General features: G+C 41.2%; 1 protein-coding gene across 1 annotated transcript in view; it reads right to left on the bottom strand.

Annotated features, from left to right (window-relative positions):
* APBB1IP (amyloid beta precursor protein binding family B member 1 interacting protein) overlaps positions 1-26,972 on the bottom strand; it is a 191,392-nt gene that overhangs the window by 53,405 nt on the left and 111,015 nt on the right. Inside the window, exon 8 of the mRNA XM_077490997.1 lies at positions 3,382-3,456. Coding sequence (XP_077347123.1) covers positions 3,382-3,456 — 75 coding nt within the window. The remainder of the gene's footprint in view (positions 1-3,381; positions 3,457-26,972) is intronic.

Genomic DNA, 26,972 nt, shown 5'->3' with positions numbered 1-26,972 from the left:
TATAATTTGGTCCATTCTAATCCTCGCCATCAAAGTGAAAACTTAATTTAAACTAAAAACGAATATGCTTTTGGTGAGGCCACCAAAGGAGCCAACAAAACCTTTCCTTTAAAGCAAGGGTCTACACATTTTTTAAGGGCCAGAGTTGGGGGGGGGGGGGGGGGGGGTGTGGCTGGTGGGGGTAGAAAATGTCCCAGATCTGGAATCAGTGAGAATAAACATGTCCTCATGGAAGAAAGAGTGCCCCATTGTTGGTGTCAGTGGGAGGAATAGTGCCTCATCATTGATATTAGTGGGAGGAATAATGCCCTATCATTATTGTCAGTGGCAGGAATTATGCCCCACTGTTAGTGTCAGTGGAAAAAGCAGGGCCCCACAAATTCAAAATCCAAAAATAAAGGGGATTTTGTACATTTCCATATGGCAGGTAGAGCTAGGCAGATTTATAGTCTTGGGGCCAGTTCTGCAGATCTGCTAGTTTATAGTACTATCATTAATTAAAAACAGTAAAAAAAAAAAAATACTACTATATAAAAACTACAATGAAGACCAGCAATCTAAATAAAATTATACATTGAGGTGGTTGCCATTTTTGTATAGCTTGCTGGAATTGGCATGGGTCGACACCTTCAGCTGCCATTGTGCTTTTCTGGGCTTCTAATATGTCCCTACACCTTTAAGGAGAGAAAGGCTGACTCCAGGAATACCTTCCCTTAATTTATCAATAACTAGATACAGTATATTACTCCAATATAGAGACTCACAAATGTTAGAGGTAGGACCACACTTTACAGAGGGGCCTTGATGAGGCAGTGTGGCTTCATCATTTATTTGCAAATGTTGTGGATTGTTCATTTAATGTTAGCTGTAAACAACAAGCACATAATGGAAAAATAAAAACACAACTTTAAGAGAGCAAATTTTTCATGGATGAGGGCTGCTCTCCAAGACTAATGCCCTATACACATGGTCGGACATTCCGATGACAAAATCCATCGGATGTTTTCCGACGACAAACCCCATCTGATTTTTTCAGACGGATTTTGTTCCAAACTTGTCTTGCATACACACGGTCACACAAAGTTGTTGGAAAATCCGATCGTTCAGAAAGATGTGACGTAAACCACGTACGACGGGACTATAAAGAGACCAATAGCCAATAGCTTTCATCTAGTAATTTATTCTGAGCATGCGTGGCAATTTGTGCGTCGGAATTGTATACACACAATCGGAATTTAAACAATCGGATTTTGTTGTCAGAAAATTTTAGATCCAGACCTCAAACTTTGTGTGTTGGAAATTCCAAGGGAAAAAGTCGGATGGAGCCCACACACGATCGAAATTTCCGACAGCATAGTCCGATCGCACGTTTTCCGTTGGAAAGTCCGACCGTGTGTACAAGGAATTACACTGGGAGGGAACATTAGCATTGATGATCACAGAACAGAAATGGAAATTCTTCAAAACTATTGTATGTGAACACTGCAAATTTACTGTATATTTCCATGGGCAATATGTTTGGAAGTCTAAAAATGTGGCTCACGGTCAAAGTTAACAAAGCTATGAATAATAAAAAAAAGAGATTTTGGAAAGTATAAAAATTAAGGAATGCTATCATCATTTAAATGTTACAAAGAATAAAACAGAATATGTAAAAAGGAAATAAAGGACGCAAAAATTTAAAATGAACTACAGATTGCAAAAGATAGTAGGACAAACCCCCCAAAATTCTTTCAATATATTAATAATGAAAAGGTCAGGCCTGTGCTTGTAGGCCCTTTACAAAATATTCTGGAGTGGGTGAATGGGGACAAAGAGAAGGCAAATTTATGAAATACCTTTGTCAGCTCTATGTATACAAAGAAGCATGGGGGAGCTCTTTTCTGCGCTTTTCGTGCGCATTTAACCCTTTCTTCTAGCAGGGGTTAAAAGCATCACGCTAGCGGCCGAAAAGTGCCACAAAAACTAGCAGTGCTTTACCACTAATATGGCCGGCTGGCAGAGTGAAAGGGGTCTAACTCTAAACATGTAACCTGTAGAAATTTTTAAGGGTAAAGGTTTGTCGCCATTCCACGAGCGGGTCGCAATTTTGAAGCATGACATGTTGGGTATCAATTTACTTGGCGTAACAAAAAACGGAGCTAACTTTACTGTTGTCTTATTTTTTTAAGTCAAAAAAGTTTTTTTCCACAAAAAGTGCGCTTGTAAGACTGCTGCGCAAATATGGTGTGACATAAAGCATTGCAACAACCACCATTTAGAATACTCTAGGGTGTTAGAAAAACAATATATAATGTTTAGGGGTTCGAAGTAATTTTCTAGCAAAAAAAAAATATTTTAACTTGTAAACAACAAATCTCAAAAAAGAGACTCGGTCCTTAAGTGGTTAATTTGGCAACTATGTGACAAATGAGGTTAATGTTGATAAATGTAAAGTTATGCACTTGGGGGCTAAGAATCTGCACACATCATACAGACAAGGGGGGTTACAACTGGGGGAATCAATGGTGGAGAAGAATCTGGGTGTTCTGGTAGATCATAAGCTTAATAATAGCAAGCAATGCAAAGCTGCAGTTTCCAAAGCAAGCAAAAAATTTTCTTGTATTAAGAGCGGTATAGACTCCAGAGAGAGAGATAATTTTATCATTTTGCCCCTGTACAAATCATTACTAAGACCTCATCTAGAATATGCAGTTCAGTTTTGGGCACCAATTCACAAAAAGGATATCAGAAAACTGGAGAAAGTACAGAGAAGGGCAACCAAACTGATAAGAGACATGGAGGAGCTCAGCTATGAGGAAAGATTAGAGGAACTGAATTTATTCTCTCTTGAGAAGAGGAGATTATGGGGGGATATGATCAACATTTATAAATACAAAAGTGGTCCATATAGTGAACTTGCTGTTGAGTTATTTATTTTAAGGTCATCACAGAGGAAAAGGGGACACTCTTTACGTCTGGAGGAAAAAAGATTTCATCTCCAAATATGGAAAGGTTCTGTCCAACTCAGTAGATTGCTTTAAAAAAGGCCTGGATTCTTTCACAAATGTACATAATATAACTGGATACTAGCATTTATAGGTAAAGTTGATCCAGGGAATATCTGATTGGCAGTTTGGGGATGAGGAAGGATTTTTTTCCCCTGCTGGAGCAAATTGGACCTGAATTGGGTTAGTGTATTAGTAGTGTAATAGTGTGTACTAGGCTTTAATCTGCAAAAGCCAGAAAGTGTAGAGGTTTTCCACATTCTTCTTGAAAAAAAGGGAAACCCCTATACATTATTATGTCAAAAGTTCTGGGAGTTTCCATTGTGAAGTTTCCATTGTGGAGTTTCCATTGTGTGAAATGCCCCTTTGTGTTTCTCATCAATTCCTCCCTTACCTCAAGTAAAGCTACTTTGCTCTTCTCATTCATGTCCTTCATATCTGCACTTCCTTTTCTGGCCATGTAGAAGTTCTGCAAGAAAAGCACATAAAGTAATCATCATTAGCAATGTATCATGGAACAATTAAAACAATGGCATCCAAAGCATGTGAAAATAAAGGTTGTTTTACAGATATTAAATAACTTCTAATCTTTACTTAAAATACGGAGTTCGCTGAATAGCAGTAGTTTGACTTTTCTGGCATACTTCCACCCTGGTTTGGTTCTCTTCGCAAGCTTCTCCCTTTTGGGAGTTTCCATCATTTGCCTTTGGGAGTTTCCATCATTGGCATCACTGCTAGGTGTGCACCCTTCCCCCCCCCCCCCCAGGAGCAGGCTATAAGATCCTGGCCTTTACCAGAGGATGAAATTAGGTGTTTAAAGGTGCAGGTTGGCATGTATAAAAGTTGAAATTGAAGTCACAGGCTGCTTGCATACCAAGGCGGAGATGGCACAAATTCTCCTGTGTTGAATACATACAGTAGGTGAAGATGCAGAAACACAAGGATGCCATTCACTGCAGAAGGGGCAAGACCTGCATCCAAGAAAAGCTGTACAAGGACAAGGATCTTAAAGCAGAGCTCCACCCCAAAGGGGAAGCTTCACTTGTTTGCACCCTCCACTGACACATTTGGCACTTTTTGGGGGGGGGGGGGGGGTGGGGGAGCACGCACCTGGTTTTGACAGGTACCCGCTCACACTTCCAGCTCAGGTTGTCATGGCACCCTCCTTCCCTGCAGTCTTCTGGGACACATCACAGGTCCCAGAAGACTATGGGATTATTCACAAGGCACAGTGCTAGTTGTGCATGCGTAGTAGGAAACTGGCTGTGAAGCCACAACTCTTTACTTCCTGTTTCCCTTATTTCAGATGCCAGTGCCTACACACGAAGCCAGTTGAAGAATTGGCGTAGGTAAGGACATCGCTGGATCCCTGGACAAGTAAGTGTCCTTATACTAAAAGTCGGCAGCTACAGTATTTGTAGCTGCTGACTTTAAATTTTTTTAGGGGGAAGCCTGGAGCTCCTCTTTAAGAAATTTGTGCCTCCTTCTTCAGTGCTGCTGATTAATATAATTTTAGAAACTGTAGCAAAAAAGAACAAGTCTAGAGAGTGAGATCTGATAAGTCTGGAATGATTAACTTTTATATAGTAAGCTCTAATGAGCAGGGCCCTCTGAGTCCTCCTCTATTAAATTGTATTGTAACTGTATCATCTGTATCATCTGCCCTTATGTTGTAAAGCTCTGCGCAAACTGTTGGCACTCAGAGGAGCACCTGGGCAAAAGCAGAAGCACTTTGCTCGTGACCCCACAAAGAGGTTTGGGTGTGCAATGTGATGTGCCCAGGCCTCATCATTTATGATTTCTCTTTACATCATCTCATAACATCTAAAGATCAGCCAGAGTAAAGTATTAAACCTTCAGACAAAAGCAACGGGACGCAGTGTGTTCAGGCAGAAGGTTCAAGCTAAGAAATAAAAAGAACAAACTAGAGTACAGTAACTAGATTAGGAGGCAGGATTTGCTAACAGGATGTTAAAGTGCTTCCATGGACCAACAGTCCATGGACTAACATTGACTAAATCAGTGTTTCTCAATCTTTTTCCAGTAAAGGCACCCTTTGAAAATTACGGACAATCGCGAGACACCCTTTAAAAATTATGGACAGTCTCGAGGCATCCTTTCAAAAAATATTGGACAGTCTCGAGGCACCCCATTCTAAAATGTAAAAATGATTCTAATAGTTTTGAGGCACCCCATTCTAAAATGTAAAAACTATTCTAATAGTTTTATATAATGCAGCAACATCCACAGAAGTAGGACACCCAACATTAGATGGGATTTATACTTCTAAAGCAAATACACTTTTGCAAACTGGTACTGACTAGTATTCCAATGTTTCTCTTCTCCCTCAGTTTTTCTCCATCACTCAGCTAATGTGACCCCAATGCTGATAGAGGGGGGCAGGAGAGGGGGAGAGGGGGAAACGAGGATGCTGTGCAGTGCAGACGACTGACATCCTCCATATCAACTGATGATGCCATTGGTCATTAGGACACAGGCAGCTAGAAGATTGTAATGGTGCACAATGAAAACCTGTGGCTTTGTGTAACTAAAAGGCAGGCTTGATCCACACGGCTTCTATACAATTTTTGGGCAATTTTTAGGTATTTTGCCACAACATCCTTGAAGAAACCTTAAAGCACCCCAGGGTGGACCAAATGCATTGAGTTGAGTTGGTTGCACATAGGTACACTAGAGTGTGTCTGTGTTTTCAGGTGGTATGTGGCTTTCATGCAATGGATGGAACAGCCATGTGTCTAGCAGTAGCTTGTCTGAGTCTATAGAGAATATGTCAATGTGGGAACAGGACACATGGACAGAAGACCAACGGAGGTGGAAGTAAGCCACTGTTGTTTTCATGCTTTACGCTAATACAGCCTTGTCTGTGTCTATTTTTATTCTGTGTAGGTCTACCTGGCTTTCCTCTAAATCCAGGCTTGGATATAATTTATCTTTAATTTTCCTCATCATTACAAGACACTTTGTAAACATCCCAACATTAATACCGCTGCAATTTTCTAAACGATAGGACATCTGCACTGAGGAGCTGATTTCCGTTTCTATACATGAAGCTGATTATTTGCAGCTGTCATAGAAGCTGTTCTATGACCTAATATCTGAAATGAAGGAAACTGAGCAGCCGCGATGAGCAAAGCCTCTCTGCTGAGCAGACTGTCTCAATCGCTCGCCTGGAATTCCACAACTGCTCTGTTGCAGCCATAGGAGATTTAAAAAACAGACAAAATACCAAAAATCTTCCACATGTAATAATTACTATCATCTGTCTTCATTTATAGGAAATAAACCTTTTTTTTCTGAATATTAATTGTGCTTTTTTTTTTTTTTTTAGGGAAGGATTACTTCTTTACAGTAATTCATTTTGCTAGATGTACTTCAAAAATCATATCACTTCTTCTAAGGCCTGAAAGCCACAAGCAGAGTCAAATGACAGACAAGACATAGAGCAAGCTATCAGCGCTAGACACCTGACATATAACAAACTCCAGACCACATTAATGTATGGTATGTAGACACACTTTCCCAAGGATAGCCATAGACGATAGTGCTCAACAGATTTGGGATAGACCTCTTGCACATAAAATCTTACATACATTCCATTGACAGTAGTGATCTTTTGATACATGAAACAGAGACATGACACTGCAGTGCCAGGTGATACAAAAATGATGCTTCCGGGTACTGCACATGTGCATGTATATTGTATATGATAGTTCAGTGATGGCGAACCTTGGCACCCCAGATGTTTTGGAACTACATTTCCCATGATGCTCAACTACACTACAGAGTGCATGAGCATCATGGGAAATGTAGTTCCAAAACATCTGGGGTGCCAAGGTTCGCCATCACTGTGATAGTTTATCTCTAGTTGAAAAAAATAGGCAGGAGAAAATGGACTCAAAATTCCATCTCTACAGAATGTTTGTCATAAAGTATAACTCTAGTCCAAACTTTTTTTAATTTGAATATAGTAGGGAACGGTTAGAATCCCTATCAGGTTTTTATTGATATCTCTATCCTTTCTAGGAGACCTTTCATCTATATTTTTCCTGGGGACAATTGTTACCAGACATCAACTCTGACACTGTCTTATTGCATACAGATTGAATTGATATTTTAGGTAAGCCATCACATTACATAGTTTTGCTAGATCTAAAGAAGATTGCCCAGAGACTGTGCAGTCAGGTTGAAATATACAGGAGCATCTCAAACAAATTGAATATCATCAAAAAGTAAATTTATTTCAGTAATTCAATTCAAAATTCTATTTTATATAGATGTGTTACACACAGAGTGATATATTTCAAGCATTTTTTTTTTACATTTTGATGATTATGGCTTACAGCTACATATAGCGCAGCACTTTACCAGGAAATTCTAGAGCACTTCATTCTTTTCTCTGCTAACCAGCTTTATGGAGATGCTTATTTCATTTTCCAGCAGGACGTGGCACCTGCCCACACTGCCAAAAGTACCAATAACTGGTTTAATGATCATGGGATCACTGTGCTTGTTTGGCCAGCAAACTCGCCTGATCTAAACTCCATAGAGAATCTGTGGGGTATTGTCAAGAGGAAGATGAGAGACACCAAACCCAACAATGCAGACAAGCTGAAGGCCACTATCAAAGCAATCTGGGCTTCCATAACACCTCTGCAGTGCAAAAGGCTGATCGCCTCCATGCCACGCTACATTGATACAGTAACTCATGCAAAAGGAGCCCCAACCAAGTATTAGTGTAGTGCATATTATACTGTGCATAGACATACTTTTCAGTAAGCCATCATTTCTGTATTTAAAATCCTTTTTGTTTATAGGTCTTATGTAATATTCTAATTTTCTGAGATACTAAATTTGGGGGTTTTGCTAGCTGTAAGCCATAATCATCAAAATCTAAAAAAGAAATGCTTTAAATATATCACTCTGTGTGTTACGCCTCTATGTAAAATATATGAGTTTCACTTTTTGAATTGAATTACTGAAAAAAATAAACTTTTTGTGATATTCAAATGTTTTGAGATGCATCTTGTGATGGGAGTCACTTTGGGCAGAGGGCTTGTGGAACCCAGTATACCTTGGAGAGCACTGGAAACTCCTTGTCCAGCTCCCCTGGCAATTCCTATGTGTAAGTTATCCTGTGTCTATTAGGGGCACAGGGTGACCAAGAACCCCAGTCACTCTACACTGATGCTTCAACAAGTGACTGGGTGGGCTAAGGGATCTTGGCTCATGCTGGTACCAGACAAATGAAGCTTTTACAGTGGACACACTCTTCTTCAGTATGGGGGTCTGTGACAAACCTGTATATGGTCAACACTACATGAACAAATGCTTGACTCAGATTTATCCATTTCTTCAGACCACAATGTAATGTCTAAAAAAAAGATATTAAACAGGGTTGCCATTATTTAGGCTATAGCCACAGCACTGATCAAGTGCTAAAAATCTGACAGGGCGGTTGTACAGATGTTGATCTGTAGGTCGAGTTCAGTACAACCAAAAGGCCCAAACTCAGATCGAAATTTTGCTGGTCCCTGCTGAATCGGCCTAATTTTGACCCATGTATGGCCACCTTAAAGCAAGAGCCAATTGAACTACCAGCATATCTGTGGATTGCGGGAGGAAACCCACATACGCACAAGGAGAACAAACTCCGTGCAGGTTGTGTCCTGGTTGGGATTCACTCACCAATGTTGCAAGGCAAGTGTTCTAACCACTAAGCCACTGTGCTGCCATTGCCTGCATATGGGCAGATCAGCTGATGATTACTGTCTGTTGAAGTGATGGGGCCATCCTGCATGAATTAGTATCAACAACATGGTATCACGATGCATTGCAGTGATACTATTAGGCACCTGTAAGCATGAGCTCTAACTGTGAATCAGCAGAGAGGGATGGATTGCGACTAGGTGTGGTTTTCTACATACAGTATAACTTCTATTCAAATTTTTATCCATCCCTTCACCTATTATACACAGGCGTCCATACCTCCCAACTTTTAGAGATGGGAACAAGGACACACCCCATGCCATGCCCCTTAAAGGAGAATAATGCAAAGTAAAGATTTGTTTTTTTTTAACACTACTTTTCCTTTATATTGGGTTTTTAAATGTACAAATGCAGCAATTTAGAAATGAGGTGAATAGATTAGCACCGTGAAACACTTTTTGAAAGATAAATAGTGCATTTTCTATACAACTACCGTATTTATTGGCGTATAACACGCACAAAATCGTGGGTGTGTGTTATACGCCGATCACCGCCGATCTCCGCTGACATCCAGAAAGCCGAGTGTATTCGGCTAGACTTGGCTCCTCTCGCAGTCCTGCCCGTGACTGTGAGCAGAGCCGAGTCTAGCTGAATACACACGGCTTTCTGTATGTCAGCAGCACTCCCTCATCTCCGCTCACAGTCAGCAGAGATTGGCACCAATTTTAAATAATCAGCGGCTGGGCAATGCCGCACAGAGAATGGCAAGGCTGCAAAGGCACTGGGCAAGGCTGCAAAGGCACTGGGCAAGGCTGCAGATGGACACTGAGCAAGACTACAATGATGGACAAGGCTGCAGATGGATATTGATAAGGCTGCATTGATGGGCATTTAAATTTAATTTTTTTACTTAAACTTCCCTGCTAAAAGTTTTTTTCCTTAAAATGCCCTCCTAAACTTGGGGTGCATGTTATACGCCGGTGTGTGTTATACACTGATAAATACGGTATATAGATAAGAACAAAATGAGGGGCAAAAGAGGAGGGAAGTGGGACAGAGGGACTTTGTTCCAAATGATGGACAGTCCCTTGAAATCAGGGACAGTTGGGAGCTATGGGTGTCTATACCCATTTCACAGACCTGTGGCCCATTACTGCACTTTATCTCCACCTTTCTCAACCTTATAAACACAGAGATACCCTTAAAATAACTTTCCAGTTTCAGGGAACCCCTGCTAGAAAGGACTCTATCTATAACTCTGCTCACTTTTCATGGTGAGATGGTTACCCTCATTGTTTGGAAAGTAGGATTTCTGCAGCAGAATGATGCTGACATTCTTTTGTATGGATGGAAGGGATCTGTTCTTAAGCTAAACACCTGTCTTAGAAGAATTTGATGGAAGCTGCTATTACTAGGCCTCATGTACACTGGGCTTTTGCCCAGTTCTTCTGTGTGCCTTCTTCTGGAAGGAGAAAAACAATGATAAAAATGAGCATAAAGCCACATTTTTCAAATGCATTAAGCACTTTCAGGTGCGTCAGGTGTTCATTTATTTCATTGGCCAGGATATTACGGTAATTTATTCTGGTCACTGAAACGAATAAATGCTTAAGCTCTAAACATGACTAGCGCTTTGGTGTGTTTACACGTATTTAGGTGCATTCCTCATTTTTTTGTCTCAAAATACTTCTCTCCTGAATGTGCAAGTGATGTTTTTTTTTTCTGGCTCTAAATGCCTGTAAACACCTATGTGTGCAAGAACTAGGCTAACACGGAAGGGCTAATGCCGCGTACACATGACTGGACTTTCCGGCAAACTAGGGCTGACGGTCTTCCTGGCGGAGTTCCGATGGACTTTCAAAATGAACGGACTTGGCCACACATGAAGGGACTAAGTCCGTTCGAAAGTCCGTTCGTTTTGAACGTGGTGACGTAAACGGGACAAAAAAGAAAGTCTGACTAGCACACAGACAAACGGTTTTCAAGATTTTTAGTCCATCGGATAGATTTGAAATATGTTCTATTTCTAGGCCCGTCTGATTTTTTCACCAAAAAAGGATCGGATTAGCCCACACACAATCAGATTGTCCGGACAGACTAATCCTTTTGGACCTAGTCTGCCGGAAAGTCCAGTCGTGTGTACACAGCATTACAGTTACTACATATACGTTGGTGGTTAACAGATGCCTTGATGTCCCATAACTAGTATCCAGGTTGCAAATCATATCCTGTCTGTCTGTATCTGAATAGATATTAGATGCCATTAAAGGCTTCATGGGTTTTGGGCTTGTTGACAGACTGTCTATGAACGTGTAATGGACCAGTGAATCTTATACGCCATCCACACATGTAAGAAAACAGATATGCGTCCGTTTGTAGTTTGCATATTGGTTGCATGCTTGAAAGGTAAAAATGTGACCAGACTTTTGGGTAATAGGTTGTATGTGACAATTATATTGTGTACATTACTTTATGTTTTACTAATGGAGTGTGGTAGGGTGAATGATGAGGAATAAATGATTAGCTGGCCATGCAAACAAACTCATTCTCTGCCCCCATATTCTGTATAAACAGGACTTAAATTAGTTTATATGTTACATAACATAAACTTGACTTTTCGTTGCATATACATGGTCCTAACAAGCTGCTGTTTGCTGACATATTGATAGGAAAAAAAATTAAATTAAATATTTAGTTTACCTAATGGTGTGTGCTCCCTGCTGCACTGAATGACAAGTTATTCTACATGTTAAATGTAGTTGAAATTATAAATACAACCTCTTCCCCCTATCATCATGCTGACGAATGTTGGCTGGAATAGGGTTGTGCTGGCTGGTCTGCTAAAACATCTCTGTTTGCCAATCTGAGGTCTATCATGTAAATTACTTTGTTTATCAGAATTCTAAGAGGGGGTTGGAAAGGGGTTGTTATTTATTATATGAAGTGACCCTTTAAAACACTTATGACAACGGAAACCAGTCCTGAGAAATATGAAGGATGGTGCTGATGGCCTCTCTGAAAATGCTAGTTGCCTGGTTTTTATGTTGATCTACCTTAAGCTGTCTATGTGTAAAATGTTTGTTGCGGAGATGTGACAAATATTGCCATACTTCCTTTAATATGTGTGGTTCCTATATGGTTCCTAAATGAATTATGGCCACTAGGTGGCGCTGACAAAATAGGAACTACATATAAAAACAACAAATGTACTACATTGTGGCAAATGCGTGTTTTAATCTCTTTAACCACTTCAGCCCCAGAAGCTTTTAGCCCCTTAATGACCAGGCCATTTTTTGTGAAATGGCAATTTGTTGTTTTAACTAATAATTGCATGGTCGTGCGACACTGTACACAAACAAAATTTATGTCCTTTCTTCCCCACAAATAGAGCTTTCTTTTGGTGGTATTTGATCACCTCTGTAGTTTTTATTTTTTGTGCTAAAAACAAAAAAAAGACTGACAATTTTGAAAAAAATACAAAAACAATATTTTTCACTTTCTGCTATAAAATATATTCAATTAAAAAATGTAAAAAATCTAATGTCTTTATCAATTTTGGCCAATATGTATTCTGCTACGTGTTTTTTATTTTGTTTTTGTTTTTTTACTAATAATGGCCACGATTAGCGATTGTTAGCGGGACTCCAACATTGTGTCAGACAAATCTGACACTAAGTGACCGTTTCTGGGGACCAGGGACACCAATACAGTGATCAGCGCTAAATAAATGCACTGCCACTGTATAAATGACACAGGCAGGGAAGGGGTTAACACCAGGGGCGATCAAGGGGTTAATTGTGCTCCTCGGGACTGCTTTCTAACTGTTGGGGGAATGTTGACACTGTAGGAGAACAGAGATCCATGTTTCTGTTTAGCAGAAACATAAGATCTCCATTTTCCTCTCTGGCAGAACAGTGGTCTGCCTTGTTTACATAGGCAGGCCGTTGTTCTGCCTCTGTTTGGAATGATGGGTGAGTCCCGGCGGTCGCTGATTGGAGTGGGTCTCCGCGAAACACGCATGCCCCAGACCAGGAAGTAGCAAACAGTGTACAGGTATGTTTCGTGCAGCTGGACCGCCCTGATGCAGTATATGTGTGGTGGGCGGTCCGGAAGTAGTTAAGGACTCCTGCAAGTACAGAAAAATACCTGTTCATCTTTCAGAAATGCACTCGGCTCCTAATTTCCTCTTGTAGAATAAAACCACATGCCTTTTTGTGGACTGAAATAGCAAGACTTGGTGTCAGCCCTGTCCAGTTGGCTGCTGTTAATACTGAATCCTTCCCATTCTCCTAATCTCCACAAAAAAGGGGCTAATTGTTCCACACCCGGAGCAGACCTGTATGCAGCCAAAGTTTTGTAAATGCTGATGCTTCTGTGCATTGCTGTTCACCTGTACACGTACATACGGAGTGTTTCCCGAAAAGTGACGGGTGCGGGAAAATTACGGCAAACATTATGTGCATGAGGCCTTTCAACTATGTATTTAAAAGACTAAGGCAGCCCATAGATGATCAAGTGGCAACAATCTGACAGGGTGATTCAACTTCTGTGAAACCACCCTGCCCATACATGGATCGAAATTTGGCTGGTCCCTGCTGAACCAGCCACATTTCTATCTATGTACGGCGGGCCTAAAAGGTAACAAATGAAAGAAGTTCATTAGAGTCTATATACATATTATCAGCAGCCTGGGAGGCATCTATTTCTGTATCTACAACCTTGGATTTATCTCTGCATGTACTCTCCACTTCTTCCCCACATAACCTCTACTGTCCAGCAGCATTAGCCGTTTTTACTGCCACTAACACAGATGGTAAACAACAGAAACACCACATGAAAACATTTAGAAGCAACACAAAAAAAAAACAAGCTGCAATTTTGATATTTTATTGTGTATAGGTATTATGTGTGATATATAAAACTTGTATCAATGAGCACTTTTGTATGTGAATTTTTAAAGCAACATAAAGTAGATTTCCGAAGAGTCCTATTTGTTGGTTTCTAAATTTCAGGGACATTTATAAAAAACTGCATGGTGTCAGTAGTGACGGATTGAATAAATGAATGAATAAATGAATTAATAAAAGGTTCATAATTCATTTTATCTTGAGGAGTAGCCTGAACCATCAAAAATGTTGTAGTGGCATTTTGGACTACCTTTCAACACCTTCATTTCTTGCATGTATGTTTGTTCTCTAACCATAGTGTCACCTATGTCTCTGAGAAGAAGCCTACAGTCTCTGAAATGTTGCCTACAGTGTGTTGTCCCTGCAAGGACAGCTGACCAATTTGTTATTGCACTTTACCACATCACCATTCATTATAGTCTATGCACTCCAGCTATATCTTTACTGGCATTCCTAGTTCCACTGGCATCCTTATATTCCCAGCTGAAAGCAGCTTCCCCCATGACTTGTACAGGCCTTAGAAGTTTGAAAATGAAGATGATTTCGTCTATAGAATGGACAACGGGGCTAAAGCACAAAGCTGGAACACACAGAATATGATTTCATACTGGACGTCATCATTGTACATTTCATGCGTAACCTCGGTTGCTCTCCTTTTACTTGTTCCAAGTTACATAATTACATTTACATGATTCTCAATGACTTACAGCTGTGGTAAAAAGGATTCAGATGCTTGACCATGCAAATCAGCATTTGAACCCTCGCTTGATCCTAGGTCTGTGTTTCCCGCAGTCTGTAACCAGATAGCATACAGAATGCTTTCTAGTGGTGTACTTGTTCTATATTAGTCATTTTCCTAATATGAACGTCCTGGTAGGTCCTACTTGGTGGCCATTTTTTGATATCTAGCTACCATTTATAAAATACATGTAATGTGTTGTAGAAACTGCTATACCACCATTTAAAGTTTAAACAGCCAAAAATATTTTGAAATGTTTTTAAAAGTTTGTTGGATTTTACCTTAAAATGTGTTCTTTATTAATGGAAACCTCTATTTAATTCTAATACTTTGGTCTTGAATGGGCATTAGTGGGTTGAATCAATTGCAAATTTCTTCTTGGAGACTTTAGAGTAGAGATGTTTCATTCAGCAGTGAGGAGAAAAAGAATTCCTGGATGTCCGCACATCAAAAAAGGCATCTTTATTGTCAAACGATTAAAATCCAAGTACAGTCGCCTCACAAAAATAGGGGAAAACGGGACAAATAGCTAACGTGTTTCACACCCCATCATGGCACTTATTCATAGCTATGAATCAGAGAAGCAGGTTGTGTGTCTGCTCCTTTTTCAATACATAGAGGGACTTGACAGGGCTGCCCCCTGTCCCCTTACTCTTTGCCATTGCCATAGAGCTCATGGCTACCCTAATTTGCTTCAACCCTTTAATAACTGGCTTTAAATATGGCCAGATACGTGAAAACTGTATGCTCTACGCTGATGTTACTACTGGGAGACACGTTGGGACCCCTAGGGGAGGCCATGCCGGTTATTAAGCGATTTGGATCATTCTTGGGACTAGTGATTAATTGGAAAAAATCTGCGATTTATGATGTTAGACTCTGCTCCTACACAGGACCACACACTTCATGACATCCTGGTGTCGCCCAAATTTAAATACTTGTGAGTTTTTGTGACCCCACAGCCATGCGATTACGTATCCCTTAATATTTACCCACTATTAGGGACAAAAGGAAAATATGGTCCAAACTAAAAATGTCATTGGTAGGCAGAGTAAATCTCACTAAGATGATTTTCATGCCACAACTTTTGTACATTCTGCATAATACTCCAATGGTAGTCCCACTTAAAATATTCATTGTGTCATTAATTCCCTACCTCATTCTTTCTCTTAATAAACCCCCAAGGATTAGATTGGAACAGATTCAGAAAAATAAGGAGGTGGGGGGGGGGGGGGACTGGCCCTTCCCAATCAGTGGCTATATTTCCTGGCTGTCCAGCTACAACATATTACCCGAGCCATGCCCAATGGGTCTAGTGCAGGAGGGGGAAGTGAGGATCCAACTACAGCCCTTTTACAACATATCACGGGCTCACACAGTGTGGCCATGGGGCTTGAGGCTTTATTCTTTGCCAAATCTAATAAACTCTTCCCCACGTATGCCGTGATTCAAAAAGTTTGGCATAAAGTCTGACAGTTACAGGATATTAATGGCTTTACAGGGCATAGCCCTATATGGAACAACAAGTATTATGGGGAATTGCTACTTCTCACTTGTGCAGAGCGATGGAAGTCACATGGTGTTACACATTTGGCCCATATTTTTTCAAATGGTAGACTGCTATCCTTTGCAGAATTGCAGGGAAAATTTTGGTTGCCCCAAACAATGTACTACCCATACTTAAAGCTGCGACACGCAATTAAGGCAGAAAAAGGTAGTGATCTATGGACACAATGCCTGGCCCGTCTTACATTATATGACAGAGGTGTCTCACTTCAAAGGTTTTAGATCCAGATCATATTCTATGTTACTGTCTATATTCCTAACTGGCTTTTCCACCAAGGTGATAGCTCACTGGGAGAGGGATGTGGTTACTTTCAAGGAGGACCAGTGGGAGGAGGTACTACAGGTAATACAGTGGTGCTCGCTTAATGCAGCACGACTGCCTCAGTTGTACATTGTGCTGAGGATCCACCTCACACCAGCGAGGCTGCATAGGATGGGCATAGGTGATAGCACTGAATGTACCAGGTCCAGAGACCATGGGGTTCTCATACATCTATTATGGCGATGCCCGAAGCTACATATATACTGGAAATGGGGTCCTCACGACTATTAATAAAGTATTCCTGGTCAATGTCTCACAAGACCCCAAAACATGTATTCTTGATGACCACCCAATTGAAGACAACCCAAAAAAAGGCAATTGGTAGAGTTCTTTTCCATACCCGTAAGCTGATTCTCCAACACTGGAAGGCGACTGAGCCTCCTATGCTACGTGAGTGGATAGCTCAGATGGGAGCTACCCTAAGGTTAGAGAAGTATATATTTCAACACTGGGGACGACCAGGCAAATTTGAGCTGCTGTGGGCCCCTTGGTTTAATACCCCAGGACTGTCTCCAGTAGAATTAGTACTGAACAGATTGCTTCTATAACCCATGGCATGGCAATGGATAACTGTATCGGATCTGTGAAGGTGGAAGGCGTTGAGGCCTGTCTTACATTATATTTATTGAATGTCATGCTGCTGTATATAAGGAAATCTTGTCTATTTTTTCTTCTTTTTAAATATGCTTGAGAGAGTATTTCTCCATGTATGTTTACTATCTTTTATGTTAATAAAATCCTTTCTGATAAAAAAAGAAAGAAAAAAGGCTGAACAAAAGTGAACGTATCCTTTAAATATCTGTGCCTACATGTTCTGTAACTAAATTCACTATATAGCCCAGTGTTTGGAGACCTCTAAATGATTAAGTTATAGTGATCCCAATACTGTAAATGCAATAGCATACTAAATGAAATTTTAAACATTTTTGCACTTCCAACCTTGCCTCTATTCACAAAGCCAGCTCCATAAAGACATGGTGTGACAAATTTGTTCTGGAAGAACTTGAGTGCCCTGCTCTCAACTTTAATGAACACCTTTGAGATGAATTGCAAGAAAGGTCTTCTCATCCAACAACAGTACCACACCCCTGATATATGCCTCTATGCACAAAGCCAGATCCATAATGGTGTGACAAATTGCATGTGGAGGAACGCAAGTGCCTTGACCTTAACTATACTGAACACCTTTGAGTCTTCTCATGCGACATCTGTACCTGTCCTGACCTCACAAATTCCCACAGACACACTCCTATACCTCTTAGAAAGTGTTCCCAGAAGGTTGGAGGATGTTAAAGCCATAGAGGGGGTCCAAATCAATATCAATGCTCATTGTTTTGGAATGGGATGTCCCATGTCTTTTGACAGAATTTAACAACGAATTTTCCTTTAATGCATGTTTTTACAACACTGCTTCTATTTTAGATTTAATTATTCTAAACACACTGAAAATGTTGATTTTATATATATGTGTGTCTCATAAAGGATAATTGAAGCACCACGTTATGCCTTTTGCTTTACTAACTTTTGAATAAACCCTACAAAAATTGCTTCTCTTTTAGATATAAAAATATACAAAACTTGTTTAGAATCAAAATGTAAAATTTGTTTGCTATAACTACATGTTGCATTATGTTATATCGACAAATTAAAATAATGATTTGTTAAGGTGTGACTGTGAAACAGTGAGCTAATAATCTCTATAAAAGACTGTGCAGTGAACGTGATCTTTGAGCTACAGGCTTCTGGGTGGTACATGAATATGCCGGAGCAGAAGCTTTGCTGTGAATGAAGACATCAGCTGTAAGGGACAAGTATGTGGAACGGCCATAGAAAGAAAAATATTTAGACAGTTACAATTATGCAGTTATGCTCTCATTACAGTGCTCTACACTACTGTTTATATTGTACGGGGAAAGAAACCTAGCATGATAATAAAGACAAATACTAGTAACACAGGGGAAGTAACCTCATGAGATGTGGATCAAATAAATGCTAATGTATAATATGCATCTTATGGTTTAATTTCTAATAATCTACATAATTATTTGACTATTTAATTTACTATTTCTTAAAAGTCAGTTTTTACTGACTTGTTAAACTGTATGTTGGTTCCCACATCATGATTGAAAACACTGTGTATGCAATCTCTTAGTATACTTCTGTAGCTCACTGAGTTTCAGAATTAAAATCTGTGCTTTGTCCATGCAGGTTGAAGCAATGGGTTCACTTAATCACTGCAGTCCTCAGTTACACATACTCACCTCCTCTTTGCTCCAGTTGGCCACCAGAATTAAAGAAAAGCACCTGTTATGTATGGATATGAAGGATCATATGACTTTCTTCCACATGACACTATGGCTGAATGGAGTGATGGGGAAGCAAAGAAAAGGTATATGCAGCTTTCTTCCTCTGATGTGATCAAACTACTTCCACAATAAAGGAAATTTATGAGTACCATACCGAAACAGTCAAAGAAGCCTTTTCAAATATTTTCTTCATTTTATTAAAGTCCATATTAAAATGCCTAATTTTATAATCCACTGAGAATTCTACCTCTTGAATCAAAGCACAATTAAAAATGATTCACTAACTTTAAGCTCAGGGGGAGCCGTCCCAGCCAGGAGAACACACGGTGATTAATGCTAGTGGCTATAGCTGCTGGCAATTATTGCATAAAATAGCCGACAAGCTGGTTGTACCCAAGTCAATTGATCAATCAACTTGCATTGATCAACTTGGGTACTATCAGCCTGCCCATACATGGACATGATTTGAACAGTCTATGGCTGACTTTCGTTCTGGACAGAGTGGAGAGATATTAGAACACCTGTCAGGTATTTGTTGGTGTCTGTACCTCTACTAGGGAGATTCACCCTCACAATTTTCCCTGTTTACCATTATCATGGAATGTTTTTGGGTTGTCCCCAGAAAAGTAATAGAGGGGAAATCTTCCAATGGGGACACTAGTACCGATGACCTGGGGGTCCCCAAAGGTTTCTCTTAATTTGCAGGGATTTCCTCTCACTTCCTGTTTTAGCTATGGGATAGGAAATTAAAGTAAATTGCCCCATTGGGACACAGATGGCATAAAAAAAAAGTTGGCAGAGGATTTAATCTTCCCTTACTCTATCCAAAATGAAAAACAACGTCTTGCCTATAGTTCTACTTTAATCACAGCCTAAACCTTATCCCTAACCTAAAACTAACCAAAACCTCAGGTGAAATGTATGATGATAAATACTATACTATGACAATGAAACAATTATGCCAAAGATATGTTGTCTTAACAATTTGCTCCTGTTTACAGTATGCCAAAAGATCTTTACGCCAACATCAACTGATCCATCTTTGATTCTGTTTATTTGCCTTGTATGTGTCTGATTATATTGCTGAATATTGTAAAAATTCCTTACTCTACAGCCCTGAACATCACACGTGGCAATAATCATAAGCAGACAATTGCTTATTTAGTTTTCCTGGCTCTGTTTATTGTTGCTTTAGACTCAGCATTCTTATATTTTAAGTTATTTTTTCTGTTAATGAGACATCAAACTGCAACTTTCCTGGAATAGTGGCATTGCTTAGCTTTGCAGACAGATAGCAAATTTTGGGAAATGTATATGTATTGGTGTTTTGGGGAGTAGGAGACATGTGACTAGGGATGAGCTTTATGTTTGGGTTGAATATGAGTTTGACTCGAACATTGGCTGTTCGATCGTTCGTCGAAATACGAACATTGTGGGGCTTTCGCGCCAAATTCGAGCAGTGCGTCGCGCTTCATAATGCACTGCGACATCACAGTGCATTGCTGTCTGATGATTGGCCAAGCATGCACTATTGCATGCTCAGCAAAGAGAGACATAATTGGCCAAAGGCAGGGTGGCTCAGGGGGTTAAGTCCACACCCCACACTATATAAGGCCGCCTACACATCGGCCCTGTGTAGTGTGTTGCTGGCATTGCCCGAGAGAGAGTGTCATTTCATTTATATTGAGCAGGCAGGCCATTCAGTTAGCTGCAGTGTATTTAGTGTATAATACATATATATATATATATATATATATATATATATATATACACACCCAGGCTTGTATATATATATATATATATATATATATATACATATATATATATATACATATATATATGTATATATATATATATATATACACAGTATATATATATATATATATATATATATATATATATATATATATATATATATATATATATATATATACACACTCAGTCTCGTATATATATATATATATATATATATATATATACATAACCACTGCATACAGTTTAGCTATATCTCACTGCAGGCTGTTCCTGGTGTACTGTTTCTAATATACTTCTGGCAGGCAGGTGATTCAGTGAACTGCAGTGCATTAATATATATACAGTCTCCTACATATATATATCCACAGCATTCCAGTCTAGCCAAGCCTATATCTGACTGCAGGCCATTCCTGGTGTACGTTTTCAAATATACTTTCAGGCAGGTGATTCAGTGATCTGCAGTGCATAAAATATTTATATACAGTCTCCTACATATATCCACTGCATTCCAGTCTAGCCAAGCCTATATCTGGGATGCAGGCCATTCTTGGTGTATGTTTTTAAATTCACTTTCAGGCAGGCAGGTGATTCAGTGATCTGCAGTGCATTAAATATATATATACAGTCTCCTACATATATATATATATCCACTGCATTCTAGTATCTGACTGCAGGCCCTTCCTGGTGTACTTTTTCTAGTAAACTTCAGGCGGTGTTTTGCTAATAAAATTTTACAGCATGTCTGGAAGGCCACCAAGGAGAGGTAGATGCTCACAGGCCACTAAAAGAGGGCAAGCAGGCTCTATGTCTACAGCCAACAGTGATGGTCATGGTGCATCTTCAGAACGTGGCAGTGGGGCACGCTTGTCCTTTTTTTCAGCAGCTGGCCATGTTGATCCACAACATGCTTAAGAGTTGGTAGAGTGGATAACCAAGCCATCCTCATCCTCCTCATCCTCATCCTCTGTCACCCAGGCTCAGAGTAGTTTGTCTGATAATGCAGCTGCCAAAGCGGCCTATTCCATCAGCTCAATGTCATCAGTCACTCCTTCCCTAGCCCCGCCATCATGCACGGAGGAGTCCCCCAAACTGTTCGACCTCAAGTACATGCTGTAGGAGGATGCACATTGTTTTGAAGGCTCTGATGATGGTATCCAGATTGAGGAAGGCAGTAACGTGAGCCCAGAGAGAGGGGGTGCCCAAGAAGGATAGGAAACTGGCAGTCATGTTCCCTCAGCTGCAGCATACTGCCAGGTTTTGATCCAGTGATGAGGAGGGAGGGGATGATGAGGTCACTAACTCTACGTGGGTGCCTGATAGAAGAGAGGAGGAGGAGGCACATCTCAAACGAGGCAGGATGCCCTCCAGGGGCCAGATTAAGGGCAGCAACACCGCAGAGCTCTGCATGTGCAGGACGCTGCTGACTCCCCACGTATTTTGAAAAGTTCTTTGGTGTGGGCCCTTTTTGATACGTGTGCAGCAAATCGCATTGTTGCTGTTTGCAACATATGTCTGAAACATATCAAGTGTGGCCAAAACAGCAGCCGCTTGGGCACCACATGCTTGACATATGTCGACTTCCCATGCAGTCTGTTGGCAATGTACTTAAAAGACCCACACCAAAGAACAAGGCGGACCTCTCCTTGCTCCTCATCAGCTCGAGATCTCCAACCCCACTATACATTCAGTCCTCTCAGAAAGCTGCACTGAGAGGAATGAAGGTGTAGAATTAGGTATGTCAAGTACTTGTGGGCAATCTGCTATCGCTACACCAACATCTGATTGTAGCAGGCAAATTTCCCTACCCCAGTTGCTAAACCGTCTAAAGAAATTCGGTCTCAGCCATCCACAGTGGCTGAATGCTAGCTTGACTAAATTGCCAGCACTCCAACTGCTGCCTTTTCAGGTGGTAGACTCTGCTCCCTTTCCTGAATTTGTGTTTCTTTTCACGGGAAGGCCATTCCAGCTCTCTACCGGCATGTGAAAGGCAATGTCTTGGCCTTGTTGGACAGGGCGGTCAGCGGTAAGGTGCATATAACCGCTGACTCATGGTCCAGCAGACATGGACAGGGACATTACCTTTCTTTCACGGCATACTAGGTAACTCTGTTGGCAGCTGGGATGGATGCAGGACAATGTGCAGTATTGTTGGAGCTTGTTCCTCCACCACACCTCCAAAATGCTGGTAGTGGTGATTCTGCCACACCTCTCTCCTCCAACCCCTCCTCTTCTTCTTTCTCTATGGCCTCTTCCTCTGCAGCTTTGTCCTTGGAACCAGCGGTGCTCCCTATGCTTTCAAGGGGCTACGCAAGCACTCAGGCAAAAAAGATGCCATGCAGTGCTTGAGTTGGTCTACTTAGGGGACAGGAGCCATACTGGAGCAGTGATTCTGTCAGCTTTGCAGGGGCAGACTGAGAGGTGGTTCACACCATGCCAGCTTCAGCCAGGAATGGTGGTTTGCGACTTGACCCATGTTCCCTGTTGGGCTCACATCCTTAATTTGGTGGTGCAGCAGTTCTTGTGTAGGTACCCCGGCTTGCAGGATCCCCTGAGGCAGGCCAGGAAAGTCTCTGGACATTTCTGACAGTTATATAATGCCAGTGCTCAGCTGGCTGACATTCAAAGGGAATGCAACCTACCCACCAACCGCCTCATTTGGGACATGCCCACCAGTTGGAACTCAACGTCAGCAATGCATTAGGGGCTGCACACACAGCAGGGGGCCATCAATGAATACCTGTGCAAGTATGGCACTAGGACAGGGTCAGTGGAACTTTGCTTCTTTTTCGCCATGCCAGTGGCTACTGATCAAGGATGCATGCACTGTCCTGTCACCATTTGAGGAGGCCACGAGGATGGTCAGCAGTAACAGTGAATGCGTCAGTGATACTGTCCCTCTTGTCTTCCTTTATGGAATAATGGATAGGGCACTTGAGGAAGAACAGAGGGAGGAAGAAGAGGACTTCCTTACCTCTCAAGGCCCCCTTTATCCAGACAGTATTCCTGCAGGCCCGCCGATCACACAGGAAGAGGAGGAGGAGGATGAGGATTGTGTTAGTATGGAGTTGGAGCCTAGCACTCAGCATCAGCAGCAGTCTTCAAGGAATCATTTTCAGTCCCCAGAAACCCATGGACTTGTACGTGGCTGGGAGGAGGTGGCTGTGGATCATGTCATCCTTAGTGACCCAGAGGACTCCGGATCAAAATGCCTCAGCAAACCTTTGCTGCATGGCCTCCCTGATCCTGCAAAACCTCTGAAAGGACCCTTGGATTTGTGGTATCAAGGAGAGGGATTATTACTGGCTGGCAACCCTTCTTGATCCACGTTACAAGGGTAAGGTTGCGGAACTTATCCAGCCTTCGCAGAGGGAGCAGAGGATGAAACATCTTCTGGAGGCCTTGCAGAAAAGTTTGTGCAATGCGTTTCCAGAGCCTGGGAGGTTACAATCTCCTGGTCCTCCTGGACAACGTGTTGCTGAGGCTTCAGTCAGTCACAGAAGGAGCGGTGGAGAAGGTGGCCGTCTGACCGATGCATTCAGACAATTCTTTAGTCAGCAGCCCCAAGGTCTGATCGGTTTCAGCAACCAGTGCCTGATTTATATGGTGCATGGATACCTAGGGGCAAGATCAGACTTAAACCCCCTTCCTAACCAGACCAGTTTTCAGATTTCGGTGCTCTCACATTTTGAATGACAATTACTCAGTCATGCAACACTGTACCCATATGAAATGTTTGTCCTTTTTTTCACACAAATAGAGCTTTCTTTTGGTGGTATTTAATCACCGCTGGGTTTTTATTTTTTGCTCTATAAATCAAAAAAGACTGAAAATTCGGTAAGAAAAATAAAATAAATTCTTTGTTTCTGTTAAAATTTATTGCAGAGTATTGGCAGAGTATTTCAGAGTATTGCGGTGTTGCAGAGTATTGAAGAGTATTGCACAGTGTTGCAGAGTATTGGCAGAGTAGTGCACAGTGTTTCAGAGTATTGCACAGTGTTGCAGGGTACTGGCAGAGTATTGCACAGTATGGGCAGAATACTGCAGAGTATTGTCACAGAGCAGCACTGTGGGCACTACACATCCAGCCCACAGCGTTGCTACAATCTCTCCCCCTCTCCCCTTGCACAGTACCGAGCTGTACAGAGAGGGGAGGGATGAACATGCGTCATGACATGACGCCAGTTACTTTACAAGTGACCGCTCTGTCATTTGATGGAGCGATCACTTGGTAAATGGCCACTACCAGCACCCATTTACTGTAATCCGTGATGTCTTTCTGGACCCGGCAGTCACGGATGTTTGCGGGATCGTGCCCATCCACGAAAGCAAGATTCTGGGAAGACGTCCGCTCCCAAAAAAAACTGACCACTCTGTAGCCGTGTTTCAGCTATGGCCCGGTCGGCAAGTGGTTAACGGTGCATGTAATTACAATATTTGCTCTAATATTTCACAGCAGGGCTCGTTCCTGTGCTCAACAACAGAATCTGTGAGGGGTTACAGTGTTGTGGCACTGCCACCACTGCCTAAGACCCAATTTTTCTGCCCTTGTTTAACAGGGGCGTGTAATTACAATTTTTGATCTAATATTTCACAGCAGGGCCCATTTCTGCGCCCACCAAGAGTAACTGTGAGGGTTTACAGTGTTGTGGCACCATCACCATGCCACCAACAAAGGCCCAATTTTTCTGCCTCTGTTTAACAGGGGCATGTAATTACAGCACAGCAGGGCCCTTTCCAGCACCCACCAAGAGTAACTGTGAGGGCTTACAGTGTTCTGGTACCACCAACACCTAAGGCCCAATTTTCTGCAGAGTATATAGGGCAGGCTGTATAGTAAATACAGGCGGTCCCCTACTTTTAAACATCCGGCTTACAAACGACTCCTACTTACAAATGGAGGTAGACAACAGGAAGTGAGAGGAAATCTACCCCTAGGAAGGGAAATTCCCTCATCTAAGAGTTAATATGCGAAAAATGTGTCTCCACTGATGCTTTATCACCAATCCTTGTTTCCCTAATAACCCCAAATTTTCTAAATCCAATTGCCATTGGGACAGAAAGTGAGGTGAAATCTTCTGAACAGGGGCACAGACAGCAAAATAAATGGCTGGAGCTACACTTACAAAATGTACCTGTTCCAAATTACAAACAGATTTAACTTAACCACTTTCAGACCGGACCATTTTGCTGGTAAATGACCAGAGGTCTTTTTACACTTTGGCACTGCGCTGCTTTAACTGGTAATTGCGCGGTCATGCAATGTTGTACCCAAACAAAATTTGCGTCCTTTTCTTCCCACAAATAGAGCTTTCTTTTGATGGTATTTGATTGCCTCTGCGATTTTTATTTTTTGCGATATAAACGTAAAAAGACCGCAAATTTTGAAAAAAAATGATATTTTCTACTTTTTGTTATTAGAAAAATCCAATAAACTCAATTTTAGTCATACATTTAGGCCAAAATGTATTCAGCCACATGTCTTTGGTAAAAAAAAAGTCAATAATTGTATATTTATTGGTTTGCGCAAAAGTTGTCACATCTACAAACTAAGGTACGTTTTCTGGAATTTACGCAGCTTTTAGTTTACGACTGCCTATCTCATTTCTTGAGGTGCTAAAATGGCAGGGCAGTACAAAACCCCCCCAAATGACCCCATTTTGGAAAGTAGACCCCCTAAGGAAATTGATAAGAGGCATGTTGAGCCCATTGAATATTTTATTTTTTTGCCTCAAGCGATTGAATAATGACAAAAAAAAATTTTTTTTTTTTTTTTTACACAAAGTTGTCACTAAATGATATATTGCTCACACATGCTATGGGCGTATGTGAAATGACACCCCAAAATAAATTCTGCTGCTTCTCCTGAGTACGGGGATACCACATATGTGGGACTTTTTGGGAGCCTAGCCGCGTACGGGGCCCCGAAAACCAAGCACCGCCTTCAGGCTTTCTAAGGGCGTAAATTTTTGAGTTCACTTCTCACTACCTATTACAGTTTTGAAGGCCATAAAATGCCAAGATGGCACAAAACCCCCACAAATGACCCCATTTTAGAAAGTAGACACCCCAAGCTATTTGCTGAGAGGCATGTTGAGTTAATGGAATATTTTATATTTTGCCACAAGTTGCGGGAAAATTACAAACTTTTTTTTTTTTTTTTTTTTTTTCACAAAGTTGTCACTAAATGATATATTGCTCACACATGCCATGGGCATATGTGAAATGACACCCCAAAATAAATTCTGCTGCTTCTCCTGAGTACGGGGATACCACATATGTGGGACTTTTTGGGAGCCTAGCCGCGTACGGGGCCCCGAAAACCAAGCACCGCCTTCAGGCTTTCTAAGGGCGTAAATATTTGACTTCACTCCTCACTACCTATTACAGTTTTGAAGGCCATAAAATGCCAAGATGGCACAAAACCCCCACAAATGACCCCATTTTAGAAAGTAGACACCCCAAGCTATTTGCTGAGAGGCATGTTGAGTCCATGGAATATTTTATATTTTGCCACAAGTTGCGGGAAAATTACAAACTTTTTTTTTTTTTTTTTTTTTTCACAAAGTTGTCACTAAATGATATATTGCTCACGCATGCCATGGGCATATGTGAAATGACACCCCAAAATAAATTCTGCTGCTTCTCCTGAGTACGGGGATACCA

Source organism: Lithobates pipiens, unplaced genomic scaffold (assembly GCF_037356315.1).
Source record: "Lithobates pipiens isolate NorthernLeopardFrog02 unplaced genomic scaffold, aLitPip1_a1.2 Scaffold_19, whole genome shotgun sequence".
Classification (NCBI taxonomy): Eukaryota; Metazoa; Chordata; class Amphibia; order Anura; family Ranidae; genus Lithobates; species Lithobates pipiens.
The sequence above is the reverse complement of the archived record's forward strand: the minus strand, read 5'-3'. Positions and strand labels throughout refer to the sequence as shown.